Here is a 19911-nt window from a genome sequence, read left to right as displayed (position 1 = left end):
TGCTTCAGAAAAAATATTTCAGATTGTAGCATATACTTTAGTACATACAAAAAGTATTTTTGCGCCTGCGTGCTATATTGTTTTTAAAGAACTGAAGACTTATACTGCCCTCCCAAGCAAACATTGGAAGCGAATTAGAATTATCTCAGACTTGTGTAATAATGGAAAAGAGTCATCTGAACTTGTGTAAATTCCTGGATGCATCTATTGACCCCTGTCTTAGGGTATGTTGGACTTGATGACCTATTGGTCTGGTTAATAAGGTTATTGTATTCTTAAGGTCTTTAGGTTGGGGCTGATTAATTAATTATTGAACTCCCATCTTCCATTCCTTTCACATGTCTCCCGAACTTAATTTCTGAAATATGTATAGAAGAAAGATTCTCTTTGGAACTTGACATAGAACTTGACCTTAAGTCACAAGCATCATATCTTTCTTTGGATCCAAATCAGACTCTTCCTCTGGTTCCTTTTCTGATGCTTTGGCTTTTTTCCCTGATTATAACGAGATTAGTAAATAAAACTAAGTTTGATCTTTTCAGAATTTCAGAGAATTTGAAGGTACAATATGTACTTCCCTGAAAACCTTCTTATATTCCAAAAAACTAGTTTCAAGTAATTGCTGTGTTCCACGTATTTCAAGTTGATTTGGATTGTCTTATTCTAAAACTGCTATAGAGATGATATGCATTTTATTTTGCTCCTTTCTCATAACTGATGAAACATTTATAGCAGTAATATAGTATTTCCTTAGTTAACAATGGTATTTGTAAGTTGGTCTCACATACACACATTCTGTCCGTCTATCTTTCTATCTATCTATCATCTATCTATCTATCTATCTATCTATCTATCTATCTATCTATCATCCATCCATCCATCCAGCTATCTAGCTATCTTAAAAATATAGTATCAGTTTTATAGAGATTTAGTATGTACCGTGTTTCCCCGAAAATAAGACTCTGTCTTATATTTTTTTGAACCCTGAAATAAGCGCTTGGCCTTATTGCCATGTGCTCAAAAGCCCAATTGGACTTATTATCAGGGGATGTCTTATTTTGGGGGAAGCAGGGTATATATTCACTGATTTATTCAGTATTTGAAATAATGCTTCCAATTATCACTGTAGTCTGAATCTGGATGTTATATGAATGGAAATTATATCTGATAACTTACACAAGATGGACACAAACATTGACAAGTAAATAAAATGATTAGAATAGAGATAGAATGTTTTAGAAAATGGTTTGTTTGTTTTTTTATTGAAAAATACCACAGAAGCAGTACACACTAATTTCTATCCTATCCCATTCTTTCTGTATTATTCTTAAAAAAGAATAAATTTATACAACAGTGAAAAACAATAACAAGCTTTTGGTATTTTGTTTTATTACATATCCTTTCCTAAAACAGTTGATAAAATTGTCTCTCATTGGTAAACAGAACTGAATACCTCCCTTAGCTTCATTCTTTTTTTCACTTACTCCCCTTTAGCCCACTTTTCAGGTCTTTGTTTGCAGTGGAAAAAATAGGATTCCTGCAGGGCAAAAAAATCTGGAGTTCGAAAAGGGAAGAAATATCTTTTCTATTGTAACTTGAACATTTTAAAACCCAGTGAACTGTGGAAAAGCAGGAGTTGTGCTGACTGGTTTAAACAAGTTCATGCACTTGCCATTCTTAACTCAAGTAGTAAGGATGTTCGTAAGATGGATTCATTTTACCTCAAGTGATTAAAAAGAGAAGTAGAAGATGCAGGACAAATATTGTACAATTCTTTTACTTAATAATAAGAATAAAATAAATCCAAAGATTTATTTTATTAGCTACTTCTTTCCATTACTTTTGATTATTCCCTGATATGTACTACTGGGGGATAATAAAAAATAAAAGCTGCTTACAACATTAAAGTGATTTTTTTTTCAATTAGCTCAATTTTGAAATAATTTTCCAAATATATCCTCTTATTGTTGGGTCACATGTTGTATTTCTGTAGGAAGAAATATGCATGTATGGGATATCCCACATAGTCCTGATTGTAATCACATATGTTCTCCTTTACTGCAGAAACCAATATTTCAATAGAAGTATCCAACAATGCCACAAACGTTCTAGAAGGGGAGAGCCTGAGATTTGGTTGCACTGTCCGCTCTGGGTTTAGACCCCAAAACCGATTATCTGTCACTTGGCAACTTGTGGATAAGCAGAACCGTCGCAGTGACATTATACAACTTGACCGGGATGGAACCCTTCGTCCTGGTCCTTCTTATGTCGAGCGCAGTAGCTATGGGGGGATCCAAATGGAGCAGATACGGCCTGGATCCTTCACACTTGAGATCTTTAACAGCATCAAGGCAGATGAGGGCCATTATGAGTGTCGTATTACAGAATGGACACGTAGGCTGGATGGGGAGTGGCAGATGATTGGAGAGCGGCATAATGGCTCAGCAGTAGCTATCACTGCACTAGGTGAGTATAAAAGTGCCACCAGTTAATACATTACAGTCCTCGGCTTAAGTCAGAGGTACCTAATAAACATTCCCCCAAAACTTTATATTTGGCCTTGGGGTGGTTAAAAATATGCTGTTATATTGTGACTTTCAATGTTTTATAAGGGAATTTAAAAGAGAAATTGATTGCATATATGAAAACTAATATTAACTATGATAATAATTGCTTTGACTTAATACCATTGCAGTGAAATCAAATTTAGTTTTCATTCTTGCACATTCCACTTTTGCAGATTATAGAATAAAGAAAGTAAGATATAAGATTTTGGTAGAGAAATAGAAGTTGGTGCCAATAAAAAAGGGCTGAAGCATATTTAAAATCTGCAAAAGCTAAATAAGATTTGGAAGTAGCTTAGACAGATATTTCCCTAATTCACTGAACTATTAGTAGGCAGAGGAAATACAACATAATTGGAGTTGCAAGATTCTTTTATTGTAGCCAGTCTCAATATAAGCAGTTTTAGCCTTCCTGTGGAGTTGATTTCTTGGATCTGGTCTACCTAGAATGGCTAATAACCTCCAAGCATGCCCCTTAAAGATCAAGAAGGGAGTGAAAAGATAGTTTATTTATTACTGCATTTAAATCCTCCCTTCCTCTAAGGCAGGGTGTCGTGGCCCGTGGGCTGGATGCGTCACATTCTGGCCCCACCCCCGCCTGGTTTAGCAAGGGGGGGGAAGTTCCGATATGTCCCGTGACGCCGCCATGATGACAAGTGTTTGACCCCCCTACTCTAAGGAGTTTAAGGCAACATATATAAAAATCTTTCATTTTATTGTTACAACAAGAGCCTTGGTAGTACAAGGGTTTAAAGCACCCTGTTATTAAGCTGCTTAAGACCAGCTGCCTGCAATTACTGCAGGGTTCGAATCTCGCCAAGGCTCAAGGTTGACTCAGCCTTCCATCCTTTCTAAGGTAGGTGAAATGAGGACCCAGTTTGTGGGGGCAATAAGCTGACTTTGTATAAATATACAAAAGGATGAAGGCTATTGCTGAGCACATTGTAAGCCGCCCTGAGTCTTCGGAGAAGGGCGGCATATAAATCAAATTAAAAAAAAAAAAAATGTTTGTCCCCAAATCATTTAGTAACTATACAGGTTGTTAATGTAAAATGCTGTGTTATCATTTTTGCATCATCTGTTTTAATCTTCTGGGGAAAATAACCCGGTAAACCTTCATTTTTCTCTTTTTATGCGCCAAACAATATACATTACTCTTAAATGCTTAAAATAATTGTTAAAGATAACAAGCTCTGGAGCAAAGAAAAATGTTATAATGACTCGTAGTTCTTTTAAGCACATATATCACAATTGCTTGCTAGTGTACATGGGGAAAGATATGGAAATTTGTTTTAAAAATAGATAATAGTCTATTTATTCTGGTATGGTTAACCATCTTATTTTCTGTGGCTGATAGGGCCAGGTTTGTTGGTCATGAACTTTCTTGAGTGGTAGTAGAATTCTCCTTGCCATGTGTTGGTGATTATGGGATTTGTGCGAAAATAGTTTCTTATAAATTATTTGAGTGATATTTTCTTGTTTAAAATCTAAGATAATAATAGAATAGAATAGAATAGAATAGAATAGAATAGAATAGAATAGAATAGAATAGAATAGAATAGAATAGAATAGAATAGAATAGAATAGAATAGAATAGAATAGAATAGAATAGAATAGAATTCTTTATTGGCCAAGTGTGATTGGACACACAAGAAATTTGTCTGTGGTGCATATGCTTTCAGGGTACATAAAAAGACAAGATACATTTGTCAGGAATCATAAGTAGTTTCTCTGTCTGAATATTCTTAGGAGATTTTGCATTTCCAAATCAGGCTTATTGCAGGTGTGAAAGGACATAACTCCCAACCCAAGTTTCTCTTGTAATGGTAGGACAGATGATAAAGACAAGTGAGAATTATTAGAAGATACTGATGGTGAATCCTTGTTCCACATGCTGGTTTTCCTTTACCTTAATCTCCAATGCTAAGTTTTGAGTCCTAGACAGGCATAGAAAAACTGGGAAGCTGGGCTGTCTGGTAATTTGCACAACCTCACAGGGATTGTCAGAATTTTAAGTCACCTCCCCCACTTTTTTATCCTGTTTCTTTGTAAGTGCTTGTATTGTTTTGGAATAACTCTAATCTTACTGTGGTGTCCAAAATTAGTTCAGTTGTTAATATTTATAAATCTTCATTACTTGATGGACAACAGAATTGTTCTTCAGTAACTTTTTCTTTTATTTCAGGTAAGCTCATGCTCTGTATCATTTTTCCTGTCATCATTGTTGTTATCATTAATATCTAGCATCTCATTTCTGCCAGTCTTTTTTCCTGTTGTCTTATATCTTTCTCAATTATCAGGGTCTTTTTCAAAGATTTGCTTCTGCATTCTATGGTCGAAAAATTTATGCTTATGCTTCATTGTTGGTGTTTCTAGTCTGTTTTCTGCCTTTACCTTACTTAATATTGGAGGTTTTTTCTTGCTGTCCAATAATTACTGCCATGCTGTATTTTCAACAGTTTTCTCCAGAACCAAGTTAAAAAAAACAGTGTTACTTTATCCAGATTTTCTGATAGTCTGACTTTTGCAACCATTTGTTATGTCTTGAAAGACGCTACTTTAATAACGTATAACTTGATAGTGTTTTGTACAAATTTTTGTTTTATTTATATCTGTGTAACCTTTGCCCCCAAAAAACAAGTTTTATTTATTTTACTAATATAAAATCATGATTCCTGTGCATTACTGAGACCAGGAACAAAAACTGTTATTTCTACTATTATCTCAGTCCTATGCATTAGGTTGGTTTTGTCTGTTTTTTATACCAAGCATCAGACCATATTTTGCATTCTCATCTTCCATATTCAGCAAAAGGTTATGTACGTATTCTTCACATTCAGCTACCAAAATGATAGGCTCAACTTTTCTGAGTTGGTTAAAATTTATTAATTTATTTTATCAATTTTAATTCCAAAAAATTATCCTCAAATTAAGCATCTTTCCAAAATGTAAGTTTTCTCCTGTGCATGGGAATTATCAGGTCTATACTATGCTATTTTATCAATAAATTACATTTTTAAAGCTAGCGAGATTGGCTGGCCATTGAGAATATATTCTTTTGCCTAGTGAGGAAGATATTAAGGCAGAGGATAAAAAAAAAATAAGCATTGTTAATCTTGTAAAACTCAGATTCAAAGATAGCTGGAGAGGAGAAAGACAGTAGGATATACTATTAAGGATTTTCTAATGAAATGATGTTCTGATTCCTAGAGAGATATAAGGAAATTATTTGCATACCATAGGGTTTTCCAGAAAAATTAAACTCATAACTGGGAGAGAAGCAAATGTTTATGCTTATTTTTCATCTAGCTCTACTTCTGCTGAAAGAAGACTGCCTTCTTCAGTTACCACTCAAAGTTATAACAGCACTGAAAAATTAAGTATACAACTGTGAAGGATCACCATTTTTAATCTTCACAACCAGCTTCCAATAAAGCCAATGGGAAAGCTGGCAGGATATTGCAAATTGTGGTCATGTGACCACAATGAGACACGAGAATTTGCTTAACTACAGCACTGGAACTGGCATAAGTCTGGTGCACTCACTTGACATTGTGCATAGCAACAAAGTTGCCACCCTCACTTGTGGTTTGTAAGGGAAGACTACATGTACTATGTTCTTCCTTGTATAAAGCAAGCAAGCACAATTCCATCAGTAAGCACAAAAAAAAAGCAGATATTTCAAAATCTGTGTTTCAGTACAAAGTTAGTGCAAACAGAGGAATTTCCATTTTAAATTTTATTTTTAATTGAGAGGTCTATTAAAAGGTGGTAAAAAGAGAGTTTACTAGATAAGGAAAATTCATTTCTGCAATCTGTTGGGCAAGCATAATTCTTTCACTAACACATTATAAAACTGATTCTTGGCTTCAGCTGAGGCACTAATGTGTGAAGGAATTTAAGCCTTTTTCTGTACTAAAAAAATGCCTCTTAGGTGTGAGTTTTTAACAATTGCATAAGAAGTCTATGTCCAATATTATTTCTGATTGTCTACTGTAATCAATATAGAAAGAGAAGGAAAATGTTAGTTTTTCGTTTAATCTCTTTTTTGACTGTAAATCCTTAAATACATTCCAAAAAGGCTTTAATGCCAAAATTTGACCTATTCTTTTTGTAATTACATAGACTAGACTCTGCTATAATGATGCCCTCAAGGATTAGAATCCTTGAGATACTTGATTGATGTACGTGTACAAAAGTTCTTTTGCAGTTCTGGAAAAACATTATAAGAACAAGAAAAAGATAAGATACCCTTTATCTTATCTTGAACAAGATAACATAACCTTTATCTTATCTCACTTTTTTCTGTGAACACACTGGCACACATTAAAAAATGAAATTCTGATTCCCATTCTCAAAAGTGTGTGTGTGTATGCATTCATTCTTTTGAGAGGGGGAATCAGAATTTCATTTTTATATATACACACACATACTGTATTTTAAGATGCTCCGGACTATAAAATGCACCTAGCTTTTGGGGAGGAAAACAAGGAAAAATTCTGCCTCTGACCTCCCAGCAATTTGCCTCCTTGCAGCAAACAGCCAACAGCCTGGTCAGCTTCAGCTCAGCCTGATTTAGCATGAGTAGCTGATTGGTGGTTGGATCTGCCTCTGGGAATACCACCGATCAGCTGTTCCAGGCTGCGGGGATATCTCCAAATCACAGAATAATTCAATTCGACAGGATGCTTTCAATTATCCCTCTATAGAAAGTGGTAGGGATATGGGAAAGATCATATGACACAGAAAATGCAGGTGCTGTTGTGCCCACTTCACCAGTGACTTACTGTTGAGCGACCAAGCTAATCTGCTTACCAGCTGCATACCCAAAAACGTGATACTACTAATCACCTGCACAGTTGAATGAAATTGACAATGATCACTTTCATTTTTCCTACATTTAAAACCAGGCTATTTTTATTCCAACAGTTCATCAAACCCTATATATTTCAATATAAGAGTTCTGTTAAAAGATTTCATAGTATCTACAGACATGAGTGGCATATTAGAGTATATTGTAGATTTAAAAACAATAAATACCAACATTGGAGGTCTGCTTTTGATTCAAGCAACACATCTAGAAGTACAAGACAGTTTTATAAGTAACGACAAAGTTACTTGAAAGTACTTGAAAACAAAATATATTGTGCTTCATCACAGATCATTTGAAAAAAAGTTAAGTAAGAAGCACGATTCCATTTAATACTACCAGCTCAATTTTTTCCTTAAATTTCAGGAATGAGATTACTTTCTGTAATACTAGAAATCAACTTTTGGAGTTTTAATATGTTAACTGAGAAAAATAATGCTTACAGCAATTTTCTGTGAATTATAGTTAGAAAATTAGTTGTTTCTTTACATGTATAGGTTAATCCAGCTTTATTAATGTTTTAAGTGGTGTTTTATATTGTATTTTTTTGGCAGATGCTGGTTTTGCAGTTACAGCCATCTCCCGCACACCTGGAGTCACCTATAATGAATCATTTGACTTACAATGCATTATCAAGCCACACTATCCTTCATGGGTGCCAGTATCTGTGACTTGGCGTTTTCAACCAGCTGGCAGCACTGAATTTCATGATTTGGTCACTTTTACTCGTGATGGAGGAGTTCAGTGGGGCGATAGATATGTTGGATTCCGAACCCGAACAGCCATTGAGAAAGCAGAGTCCAGCAACAATGTACGCCTGAGCATCAGCAGGGCCAGTGACACAGAAGCAGGCAAATACCAATGTGTGGCCGAGCTGTGGCGGAAGAACTACAATAGCAGCTGGACCCGATTGGCAGATAGAACCTCCAACCTATTGGAGATCAGGGTCTTACGACCTAGTAAGTATATTGGCAGTATTGCCAAGGATCTAATGGGAGGGTTTAAAGATGAGCTTGCCATTCTAGAGCCTGAAATTACTCAACATTTATAAAGTTTGCGTTTCTAAATTTTTTTTCCCCTTTGGATCAATGGAAGATGGGAGGTTTTAAATTTGTGTGTTCTCAAGAGTGTACATACCATCAAAAATGTAACAGAAATCTGTTTCAGATTCCATGAAGTTACCATTAAAGAGAAGTAGTCACTTTCTCCTTTGTGAGGAAGTAGAAGGATTGTTATGGGTACCAAAGCACTGCTAGAATTAGCAGAGAAAGTTATGCCTAAACTAAAAGTAAAATATTCAGAAGAATTGAAGTTATATTCTTAGTTCAGAGTTGTTTATCAACTTTTGCAATAGCGTGTATTTCAGACTCTTTTTTGAAAGTACAGATGGTGTTGGCTTATGTTCATTTGTTCAGTGACTATTCAAAGTTAATTCAAAGGCTGAAAAAATTGGCTTATGACCAGTTCTCGAAGTTCTGGCTGTTGCAAACCCCTGCAGTCAGGTGACTATAATCAGGTGCTCAGGTGGCCAGCAGAGAGAGGCTCCCTTCGCATGCCGCCACCAAGTCCCTCCCCTCCCATGGTGTGTGTGTGTGTGTAGAACGCAAGCAGCCTGAAGGCACCAAGCCGCACAAGTACCTGTCCCCACCCACCCCGCTTGTGCAGCTCCCAGGCCTCACCATGTCGATGTAAGCGAAGCAGGTGAGCACCAGGTCCTTGAGCTCGGAGCTCGTAGCCAATGCCGCCGACACCCACCACCAGCACCCGCACGGAAGCCACAGCCTGGGCCAGCTCTCCCTGCAGGGTCCAGGTCCAGCCATCACCATAGAGTAGGAAGCACACTCCCAGAGCGGCCGCTGCCCTGGCTGGGGTTTGGAAGCCGCAGAGGCAGAGTTAGGGGGAAAGAGAAAGAAAGCAGAAGTCTTTCTTTCTCTCCCCCAAACTCTGCCTCTGTGGCTTCCAAACCCCAGCCAGGGCAGCGGCTGCTCTGGGAGTGTGCTTCCCACTCTATGGTGACAGTCGCCGGAGGCCTCCCCTTCCGCCCTGCTCCTCTCCGCTCTGATCGCAGGCCCAGTTTACTCTTTCCAGGTGCCGCGCAGCGAGACGCTGGGCAACCGTGCCGAGGGTAGCCCCAACAGACACAGCTTGGCTGGCCCAGCCATAGCCAAAGCTCCTTGCCCGTGGCTGAGCTTGGCTGCAGGGGGCCACTGAGCCTTCACAGGTGGTAGCGGCAGCAGCAACACCTGCAGTGCCTCAGCCATCCCCGTTGAGACATGCACCCAGCTGCTGGACACACTAGGCCTCCGTAACTGCCCGCTGTGCATGGAAGCCTCTCTGCCACTGGTGGCTGCCCTGCCAAGGAAGCCCTGGGATGGCGATGCTTATATTGGGGCTTCTGTGGCAGGCACTCGGTAGCATGGGCTATGCTGATGCGGTGCCTGGGTGAGAGTGGGTGGGCGGCCACCATGGCACAGGAGCAGGCAGTCGAGGTCTATGGTCGGTGCCACGGGAGGAGAAAGGGGCGGGGGGTGCAGGAGTTCACAGGGATGTGACTGCCTTGGGAGGGTTGGGAGGGTGAGGGACCTGTGTGTGTGAGAGAGAGAGGAGGGGGCTTATTTTCAGGGGACGGTGTATATTTAGGCCCACCACAAAATCAGGCTTGGCCTTATTTTCAGGACATGTCCTATTTTCGGGAAAACACGGTATATACATACACTTGTGAATATATGTATTTCATACATCTTATTTTTGCATCTAGTGGGCATTACATAATGATTAAATATTTATCTTCCTTAAAAAGTCTGAAAAACTTATTTCAGAAAGCATGCTGAGACCATTTTATAGTCATAAAAAAGCATTGCTATATAGATTTCTTATAGAACTTTACTTGAAAAAAGAATATGCAAGATTACATTTGAATGGTCCCTGTATAAAAACATAAATCAAGAAAAACAATTCCTTGCATGTGGAATAATTTAGACTGAAATTAGTGTTTAGAGTTACACTTAGAATGTTTACAACAATGTAAACAAGTAAGATTATAGGGAAACATTGTAGTTATTATACTCAATAAGAATGCACAAATATGTCATTCAAGAAGAGATTTCTTCAGGCATAAATTGTTGGCTAAATTCCAACATCAGTCAGTAATTCTATCTAGCTCATTCCATCTATTTAAGTTGAGTAATGTTTTAGTGAATTATATCTACTATAGTAGTCTCCTTTATGTGTCTCAGACTCATGTATGTGTCTGGAACGTATCATTTTTGTCCTATAGTTGCAAAAACAAATGAACACACATATTTGTTCAGTATGTAATCCCATGATGTTGTTATCTTCTATTTATACACCTTTTTCAGTCTCCTTGGAGCACCTAAGAAGGTTGGATGTTAAAATCACTGTATAATTTTGTAAATGGGGTATGATATTAAACTTTTTAAAAAGCATAGGCATTTGCCTCTTTAGCTTATCACAGTTTTTATTGCTAGTTGTAGTTGTAATTGGCAAACAGTTCTTAACAGTGGTGAAATCTGAACTGGTTTGTTACCGGTTCGCTGGCTGTGCATGCACAGTATGCGCCAAAAGGAGGCTTGGGAAGGTAAGTAGAACAGCGAAGGGAGGGAATCAGCTGTTGCGTGCGATCTTGGGAACCTTTTTAAAAACTTTTTAAAAACATTTTTTACTGCCGGTTTGGGTGAATAGGTAGTAAAAAATGCTTTTAAAAACTAAAAAAATAGATTCCGATGAGCACAGCTTTGCTGCGCGATCATTGGAACCTTTTTAAAAAAACTTTTTAAAAGCATTTTTTTACTACCTATTTGCCCGAACCGGTAGTAAAAGAATGCTTTTAAAAAGTAAAAAAACAGGTTCCAACGACCGCGCGGCACAGCTGTGATTTTGGGAACCTTTTTTTTACCTTTTTAAGCATTTTTTTACTATTGGTTTGGGCAAATAGGTAGTAAAAAATGCTTTTAAAAAGTAAAGAAAAGACTTAGATAATCACAGTTGTGCGCAATAGTCCGAGCCCTTTTTTTACTTTTTTAAAGCATTTTTTTACTACCTATTCACCTGAACTGGTAGTAAAAAAATCCTTAAAAAGTTAAAAAAAAAAAGTTCTGATGATCAGCTGAGCGACACACGATCGTCAGAACTTTTTTTTTTACATTTTTTTACTACCGGTTCAGCGAACCAGTAGCATTTTTACTACTGGTTTGGGCGAACCGGCCCAAACCAGTAGCATTCCACCTCTGGTTCTTAAGTTCAATGTGCTGTATTTTGTACAGAGCTATAAATAATGTAGGGCAGTATTTATATCTAGTCAGTTTCAGTCCCCAGAGTCCTGAGTCATGTTGAGTCCGATTAGATGCTATAATGACTGAGCTGTGTTACAAAGGGTTGTGCTAGTAAAAACAGAATCCCAAAGTCTACTGATTATAGATTGACATGACTTTGGTCTTTGAGAATAGTGAAAAAAGTAATGATAATGATAATGAAGCTGATGAACAAAACTTGAAAAAGCAAACAACTGCATACAAACAGAGAGCAAATCCTTCTAACACTAAAGAGGTTACATAATTGGCTAATAAAACATTTGCAGAAAAACCACCAAACTCAAGAAAGCACCAAGGACTCCAAAGCAATATATGCTGAGTTGCAATTAGCAAATAGGATATTTTAAGAATGTTAAATGTTTAACAATTTGTTTTTAGTGTTATAACCAAGTTCATACCGTAGTACTTTCTCATGAAAGCTCCCCCATGCCAACCAAGGATTCTTTTTCAGAAGATAAAAGATTCAGGTTCAGTTCTTGTTAAATAAATGGAAATTGGAATGTTTTCTTAATCTACCATATTAATAGATTCTGCTATAACAGGATATGATGAATAGTCTATAGAATTGAAATCACATCTTGTTGAATATAATAGTAGCAATGCAAAAGTCTTTGGCTAATGTTTTACCCTCTTACCTTAGAGGTGGCCATAAAGGCCAAATTGGAAGTTTTACTTCCATTACTTCCATTTACTTCCATTTTTTGTAGTGTCTAAATCCAGTGAAATGACTTCGTCTTAAATATAAGCTAAGGAAAAAAATTAAATACAGTGTAAAAACTGTTAGGTTCAGCTTGCGGCTTACACCTAACTTGTTGGTCAGGCAATATCTGTTTCTTTAAGAAACAACTGAGCCACGTAATCAGGGTTTGCTGAACCCTGTAATTAGGCTACAGTGCATAAATAAGCAGCACAGAGAAGCGTTCGTTCTTCCTGGTTCTTCCTGCTTCTTCCGGATTGATACCTGATTGTATCCTGTTGCTTACTGAGTCTATTATATGGTACTGTATACCACGTTACTAAAGTCTGTTTGCTTTGGTAAGGGAAGATACTTACTGGACTGATATTACTGTTTATGACCTTGGACTGTTTTACTTACACCGAGACTGTTTGTTATCTATAAAGTATTATTCTCACAAGAGCTGGACGTTTATCTCCTTCCCTGTGTGTTTCTGCTCTGCTCGTTGCACAAGCAACAAATACTTTTTACACACACCCTAACATTGGTTATGGGCCCAGAACGTTCCAGGGCTCTTTAATTTGTTTTTGTGGAAGTGAGAAGTGCAGGCAGTGGGTGTAGTAGTCAAGATGATGGCTTTTGAGCAAGGTACAAGTTATTCTACTATAACCCGGTTGGATGGAACAAACTATGTTACCTGGTCCACAAAATGCTGTCTACTTTTGCGAAAAGAAGGACTGTGGGACATGGTTAATAATCGACCGGACATAACTGCATTGAATGCTGCTGACGAAGAAGATGCCAAAAAGATAGTGAAGTTTCACAGGGACAACGAGCGTGCTTTATGCATCATTGGCCTGACACTGGGAGACCAGCAACTTGTCCATTTCCGGGGCGAAGAGTCTGCTGCGAGGTGTTGGTCAAAGCTAAAGAAGCTCTACGTTCGTGACTCTGTGGGTGTCCATATCTACCTGACACGGAAATTATTTCGCTTACATCTTCAGAAAGGAGGAGACATGATGGCTCACCTGAACTCCATGACAGGGCTTTTCCAGGAGCTACATGAGAAAGACCTTGTGTTTACTGAACTGCAGCAAGTTTATATTATTCTTTCATCGTTGGATGACAGTTATGACTCTTTTGTTTCATCATTAGAAGTATTGTCTAGAGATGAACTAACATTGGCCAGTATAACTGGTAGGTTACTGGATGAGGCCAAACGTAGGCAAGAACGAGACCAGTTAAGGATGCAACAGCAACCAAAAGAGGAAGCTGTATATGAAAATGTCAATATTGTTAAACGTTGTTATGCATGTGGGGCTAAGGGGCACATTGCAAAATATTGTAATAATAAGAAAGTGTCTGCTAGAAACTCTGCTAAACCCAGGAAAGGGTGTAATTTAGCAACCAGTTCATCTATTAATATAAAAGATGATTGGTGGGTGATTGATAGCGGTGCCTCTCAATCAATAACAAAAAACAGAAAACTGTTTCTAAATATGAAGAAAAGTACTAAAAAGGTCAAATTAGCTAATGGCTGGAATGTGACTGTAGCTGGGGAGGGACTTGTTCAATGTTCTATTAGTAAGCACCCTTTACCCATGCTTTATATCCCTAGTTTGAAATATAACCTTTTATCTGTAAAGTCATTACTACATTCTGGGTTTACAGTAACTTTTAAAAACAACAAATGTTTGCTGGAATGTGAAGGCACTGTAGTTACTGCAGAATTAGAAAACGACTTATTTGTCATTAGGGATAAGTCATTACTGTTAGTTCAGTCAAAAGCTAAATTTGGAAATGTAAAGCCTCATGATGAATGCTTACATTTACTACATAGAAGGCTTGGTCATCTGAATTTCAGGTTGTTGAATTTGACTGTTAAGCAGTCTGAAGGCATCAAGGTAAGGGCTTGCAGCAAATACCTGAACTGTAATACTTGTAACCAGCATAAAAGTAAAGTTACACCTGCAAACCGCTGCAATGGGTTTAAAACAACTAAACCTTTGGAGGTAGTCTTTTTAGACTTAATAGGGCCAAAGAAACCCAGTTTAGGGGGAGCATGCTATATTTTGAGTATAGTTGATCACTTTACCAGATATGGTTTTTGCTACCTTATGAATTCCAAAAGTGATACGTTCCAATGTATCACAAATTGGCTTCGTTTTGTTGAAAGGAAGCAGAGGTTTAAGGTGAAATGCATTGTTACTGACAATGGAACTGAGTTTACTAACCATCAGTTGGCTAAGTTTTTGAAGGAAGCTGGGATACAGCATAAACGTTCTGCCCCTTTTCGGCCAGAACATAATGCATATATTGAAAGAAGAGGCCAGACCCTACAAGCTATGACTAGGACTATGCTGGCTGATGCTTGTTTACCTGATAAATTGTGGGGAGAAGCAATACTATGTGCCAATCATATTTTAAATAATGTGGTGCACTCCTCTACAGGAAAAATTCCTTTTACTTTATGGCACGGGAGGAAGCCTGATTTAAGTTATATTCATACTTTTGGTGCACCAGCCTGGGTGCATATACCGGTTAGTCAGAGAAGGAAGGACCAACAGAGAGCAAAGAAAATGATTTTTGTTGGCTATGAGGCTAACCATAGGTCCTATAGGTTCTGGGAAAAAGGAACAACAAAAGTTTTGTGTAGCACTAATGCTAAATTCCTAGAACATGAAGGCTGGGACAGGTTAGAAAAAGCAGACTATGGTTTTACAGATGTAGATGTTAGGATAGACCATATTCCTGATGATAGTTCATCTGAGATGGATGATAAACCATCTATTAAGGTGGAAGAACAGGAACAGGAATCAGGGTTAGGGGAGGATGAACCCAATATACCTGATGTTAGTCCTGTTATGCCTAGACGATCTTCCAGGGACCGGCATCCACCAGATCGCTATAAAGCCACAGTGGTTTGCCAAGTAGATATCGAACCATCCAATTATCATGATATAAAATTATATCCAGAAAAGGAACAAAAAGCCTGGCAAGAGGCAATGGATAGAGAAATTGATTCTTTGAAGAGGCTTGGTGTCTATGAAGTTGTAAGAATACCACCAAATGAGAAACTTATAGGCTGTAGGTGGGTCTATAAGGTAAAGAAAAGTGTAGATGGGGTAGTAACCCATAAAGCTCGGCTTGTTGCACAAGGGTTCTCACAGACAGATAGAGACTATGATGAGGTTTTTGCTCCAAGTTTACGAGCGAGCACTTTGAGAACGATGCTTGTTTGGGCAGCTAGAAATAAATGCTCTATTACTCATTTAGATGTCGAGACAGCTTACTTGAACGCTCCGTTGAGGCATACAATATATATGAAGAAACCTCCTGGTTATGATACACAGGATAGAACTGAGTGTTGGAGGCTACAAAAAAGCCTATATGGTTTAAGGCAATCAGGTTACGAGTGGAACCAATGTATAGTGCAGGAATTACATAACATTGGGTTCTATGAGGGCGTAGCAGATAAATGTCTGTTTAAAAAAGAACAGGATGGATGTGTTTCATTCTTGTTACTCTTTACAGACGACATTGCCATAATTACCAGAACTGACGCTGAGGCCAGAGAGATTATCGGTCAGTTGCAAACAAAATTTAAACTCAGAAATCTAGGACATATACGGCATTATCTAGGGCTGGATATCCTGAAAACATCTAGAGGATTTAAAATATCACAATCTAATAAGATCTGCAAATTGTTGACAAAATATGGGATGGAATTATGTAAACCTGCCAAGACTCCTATGGCACAGGAATTCCAACAGGATAGTTTGCAGAGTCCACAGTTCAGTAAAGAACTGTATCAATCATTAATAGGCAGTTTGTCGTATTTGAGCAACTGGACACGGCCTGATATAGCTTTTAGTGTTAATCAACTAGCACAATATAGTTCAGAGCCTACTGATAGGCATTGGCAGGCTGCTAAACGTGTTCTTAGATATCTTAAAAGAACATTGCATTTTGCTATGTATTTAGAACCAAATGCCAATATGATATTAAAGGCATATGCTGATGCCAGTTTTGCCAGAAAATCTACGTCTGGAATAGCAATCATGTTGGATAACTGCCTGATTGGATGGAAATCAATTCGCCAGAAACACATAAGTTTGTCTACCATGGAAGCGGAGTTTTCTTGTCTATCACTTACATGTACTGAACTGATTTATTATAAACAGTTGATGGAAGATATTGGATTCATAATGGATTATCCTATTACGGTTTATGAGGATAACCAGGCAGCCATTAAAATGGCAACGAATCTTGCTGTAAAGACAAGGACTAAATACACTGATATACGTTATCTGAATGTTCGGCAATGTGTTAAGGATAACATGATTACATTGGAATATTGCGCATCAGAGGACAATATTGCCGATAATTTTACCAAAGCGCAAGGTGCCATTAAACACACCAATTGTTGTGAAAGATTTGGATTAAGAATCTGAAATGTAACTGATACCACTGTACAATGTATGATTTGGATGTGTATTTTTGTTTCTGTATCTATTGTGTATATTGTCCTGCCCAATGGGGAAAATGTTAGGTTCAGCTTGCGGCTTACACCTAACTTGTTGGTCAGGCAATATCTGTTTCTTTAAGAAACAACTGAGCCACGTAATCAGGGTTTGCTGAACCCTGTAATTAGGCTACAGTGCATAAATAAGCAGCACAGAGAAGCGTTCGTTCTTCCTGGTTCTTCCTGCTTCTTCCGGATTGATACCTGATTGTATCCTGTTGCTTACTGAGTCTATTATATGGTACTGTATACCACGTTACTAAAGTCTGTTTGCTTTGGTAAGGGAAGATACTTACTGGACTGATATTACTGTTTATGACCTTGGACTGTTTTACTTACACCGAGACTGTTTGTTATCTATAAAGTATTATTCTCACAAGAGCTGGACGTTTATCTCCTTCCCTGTGTGTTTCTGCTCTGCTCGTTGCACAAGCAACAAATACTTTTTACACACACCCTAACAAAAACAATGAGCAAACTCAGTATGATACTCCATAACTTTTTTTCTGAATACAGAATACAAAATAACAAAATACCAATGTTTTGACCTTGGAGATCTTCTAGTCCAACCTCTACTAGCTACATTTTGTCTGTTTGATTAAAATGATAAATGACCATTGATTTAAAGCATGTGAAGGTTTTTGATCGCCTGAAAGTAATGCTGTATCAAAAAAAATAATTTCTGTAATATTAAATAATAGTTCAACTTCCCATTTAAATGAGATCACCACTTCTCTAAATAAAGACATCCAAAATGGCTGACATCATTTACTGAAACTAAAGAAAGTTAAATCTTTTTGCTTTCCATTAAGGCAAATGTGCTAATAAAGTAGTCTAAGCTTTCCCAGCTTCATTCTAAAATAATAATAATAAAATTCTGAAGTTATTCAGATAGGATGATGAATTTGATAATAGAGGTCATATTAAGTCATGCAAAAAAAAAAAATCAGAAGAAATTGTAGGATGACACTTTCCATATTTATTATTTTTGTTGATTACTTCAATCTCTTGAAATATATTTTCAAATTGAGGCGCATGACAAAAGCTGAAGTAAATATATCTGAGTGCCTCAAACAAAGCTAGCAAGCTTACTTCTAGTCCTACTGTCACATGACATATTGCTGTATTTCAGACTACTGAGTAGAAATATTTATGCATAACCTCTAGCAAAGAACCTTACTGACTGATTTGTGCATCTATCAAATTGCTACAGGCTTGTGGTATATTAGTACAGTTAGGTTTTCAAATATGATCTGCTTTAAGTGCTGAAATGTTGGAAGTAGTTACAAATAACAGATGTCTCCATTTTGAATTTTTTAGCCCTTGTTTTTCTTGAATAATGAAGAGACAATGTTGGTTGGTTTTGCATCTGTAGATATTCCAGTCCTTTTATAAATTAAAAAAAACCCATAAAGCTGCTTCAGATTGTGAGTAGAAATCAGAATAACAGAGTTGGAAGAGACCTTTGAGATCTTCTAAACCAACCACTGCTAAGGCAGGAAGCCCTATACCATTTCAAACAAATGGCAGTCCAATATATTCTTAAAAACTTTAAGTATTGGAGCATCCACAACTTCTGGAGGCAAGTTGTTCCACTGATTAATTGTTCTAACTGTCAGGAAATTTTTCCTTAGTTCTAGGTTACTTCTCTCCTTGATCCATTGGTTCTTGTCCTGCCTTCAGTAGCTTTGGAGAATACATTGACTCCCTCTTCTTTGTGGCAACCCCTTAGATATTGGAACACTGCTATCATGTCACCCCTAATCCTTTTTTTCATTAAACTGGACATACCCAAATCCTGCAACCGTTCTTGATATATTTCAGCCTTTAGTCCCCTAATGATCTTTGTTGCTTTTCTCTGTATTCTTTCTAGAGTCTCAACATCTTTTTTATATTGTGGCAATCAAAACTGGATGCAATATTCCAAGTGTGGTCTTACCAAGGCATTATAAAGCGGTATTAATATTACACGTGATCTTGATTCTATCCCTCTGTTAATGCAGCCTAGGACTATGTTGGCCTTTTTGGCAGCTGCAGCACACTGCTGGCTCATATTTAAGCGACTGTCCACTAGGACTTCAAGGTCCCTCTCACATCCCACAACATTTGTATGGTAAAATATGTCTGCTAAATATTAAAGAATTGATCAAGAAATCTCTCTTATACTTCTTCTAAAATATCTGATACTTAAGCAGTAGCTGAATTAACTAACCTTGAAAGCAAAAGATAAAATACAGGTAGCAGAGAAACCTTGAGCAGTTAAACAAAAACTTGTTCCCAAAGTCTCAAATTGCTCGCTACATTCTTAGATCTGGCCCCAACAAGTGGTTTACTTTAGTGCCTCCAAAAATACTTTTCTCCCCCATGAGAACATTAATTGGGAGAGGAGAGTCTTGTGGCTTCTTTTCTAATTTACAGACAACTATTTCAATTAAATCAGCTTTGGTGGAAGTGAAGTAGTGTGCTCAGTGACCTAAAAATATAAATGCTGCTCATTATAATGAATAGGAAAGGCCAGAGATGGCAATGTGTGCCTTGGTAACACACTATAATAATCAATTACTACTTTCTCAGATCCCAAACTAAACTAATACAATGAAGTAAATAAAAATAAAATTTAGGAAACTAACTTTTGAATATTCCATTAACCAATATTTTGATACATCTTGACAGAGAATTGTAACAGGATAAGTAAAATATCTTCCATCATTCGTTCCAGGATTAATAATGTTCCCACCTATTACTATAAGTAATCAAGTATTTGATGACATATTTAAGTATTCCTAGAATTCATTGAACAGAAATGTCATGAAGCCCTGTTGCTATCCAAATATAAGCATCCATATAGATACATTAACACATCCAATTGTGTAACTACTGGCACACACCTAAAGGTTTCCAGTTTTAGATACATGTAGAAAATTTAGGTACTGTATCTATAAGGA

The 19911-nt window shown here is 37.3% G+C and overlaps 1 protein-coding gene across 1 annotated transcript in view; it reads left to right on the top strand.

Moving 5' to 3' along the window:
* Positions 1–19911, top strand: part of IGSF3 (immunoglobulin superfamily member 3) — a 111186-nt gene that overhangs the window by 54860 nt on the left and 36415 nt on the right. The window contains exons 5-6 of the mRNA XM_070943718.1: positions 2065–2466; positions 7989–8393. Of these exons, the coding sequence (XP_070799819.1) occupies positions 2065–2466; positions 7989–8393 (807 nt within the window). The remainder of the gene's footprint in view (positions 1–2064; positions 2467–7988; positions 8394–19911) is intronic.

Source organism: Pituophis catenifer, unplaced genomic scaffold, assembly GCF_029215685.1.
Source record: "Pituophis catenifer annectens isolate HBS135680 unplaced genomic scaffold, rPitCat1.0.hap2 SCAF_4, whole genome shotgun sequence".
Classification (NCBI taxonomy): domain Eukaryota; kingdom Metazoa; phylum Chordata; class Lepidosauria; order Squamata; family Colubridae; genus Pituophis; species Pituophis catenifer.
The sequence above is the reverse complement of the archived record's forward strand: the minus strand, read 5'-3'. Positions and strand labels throughout refer to the sequence as shown.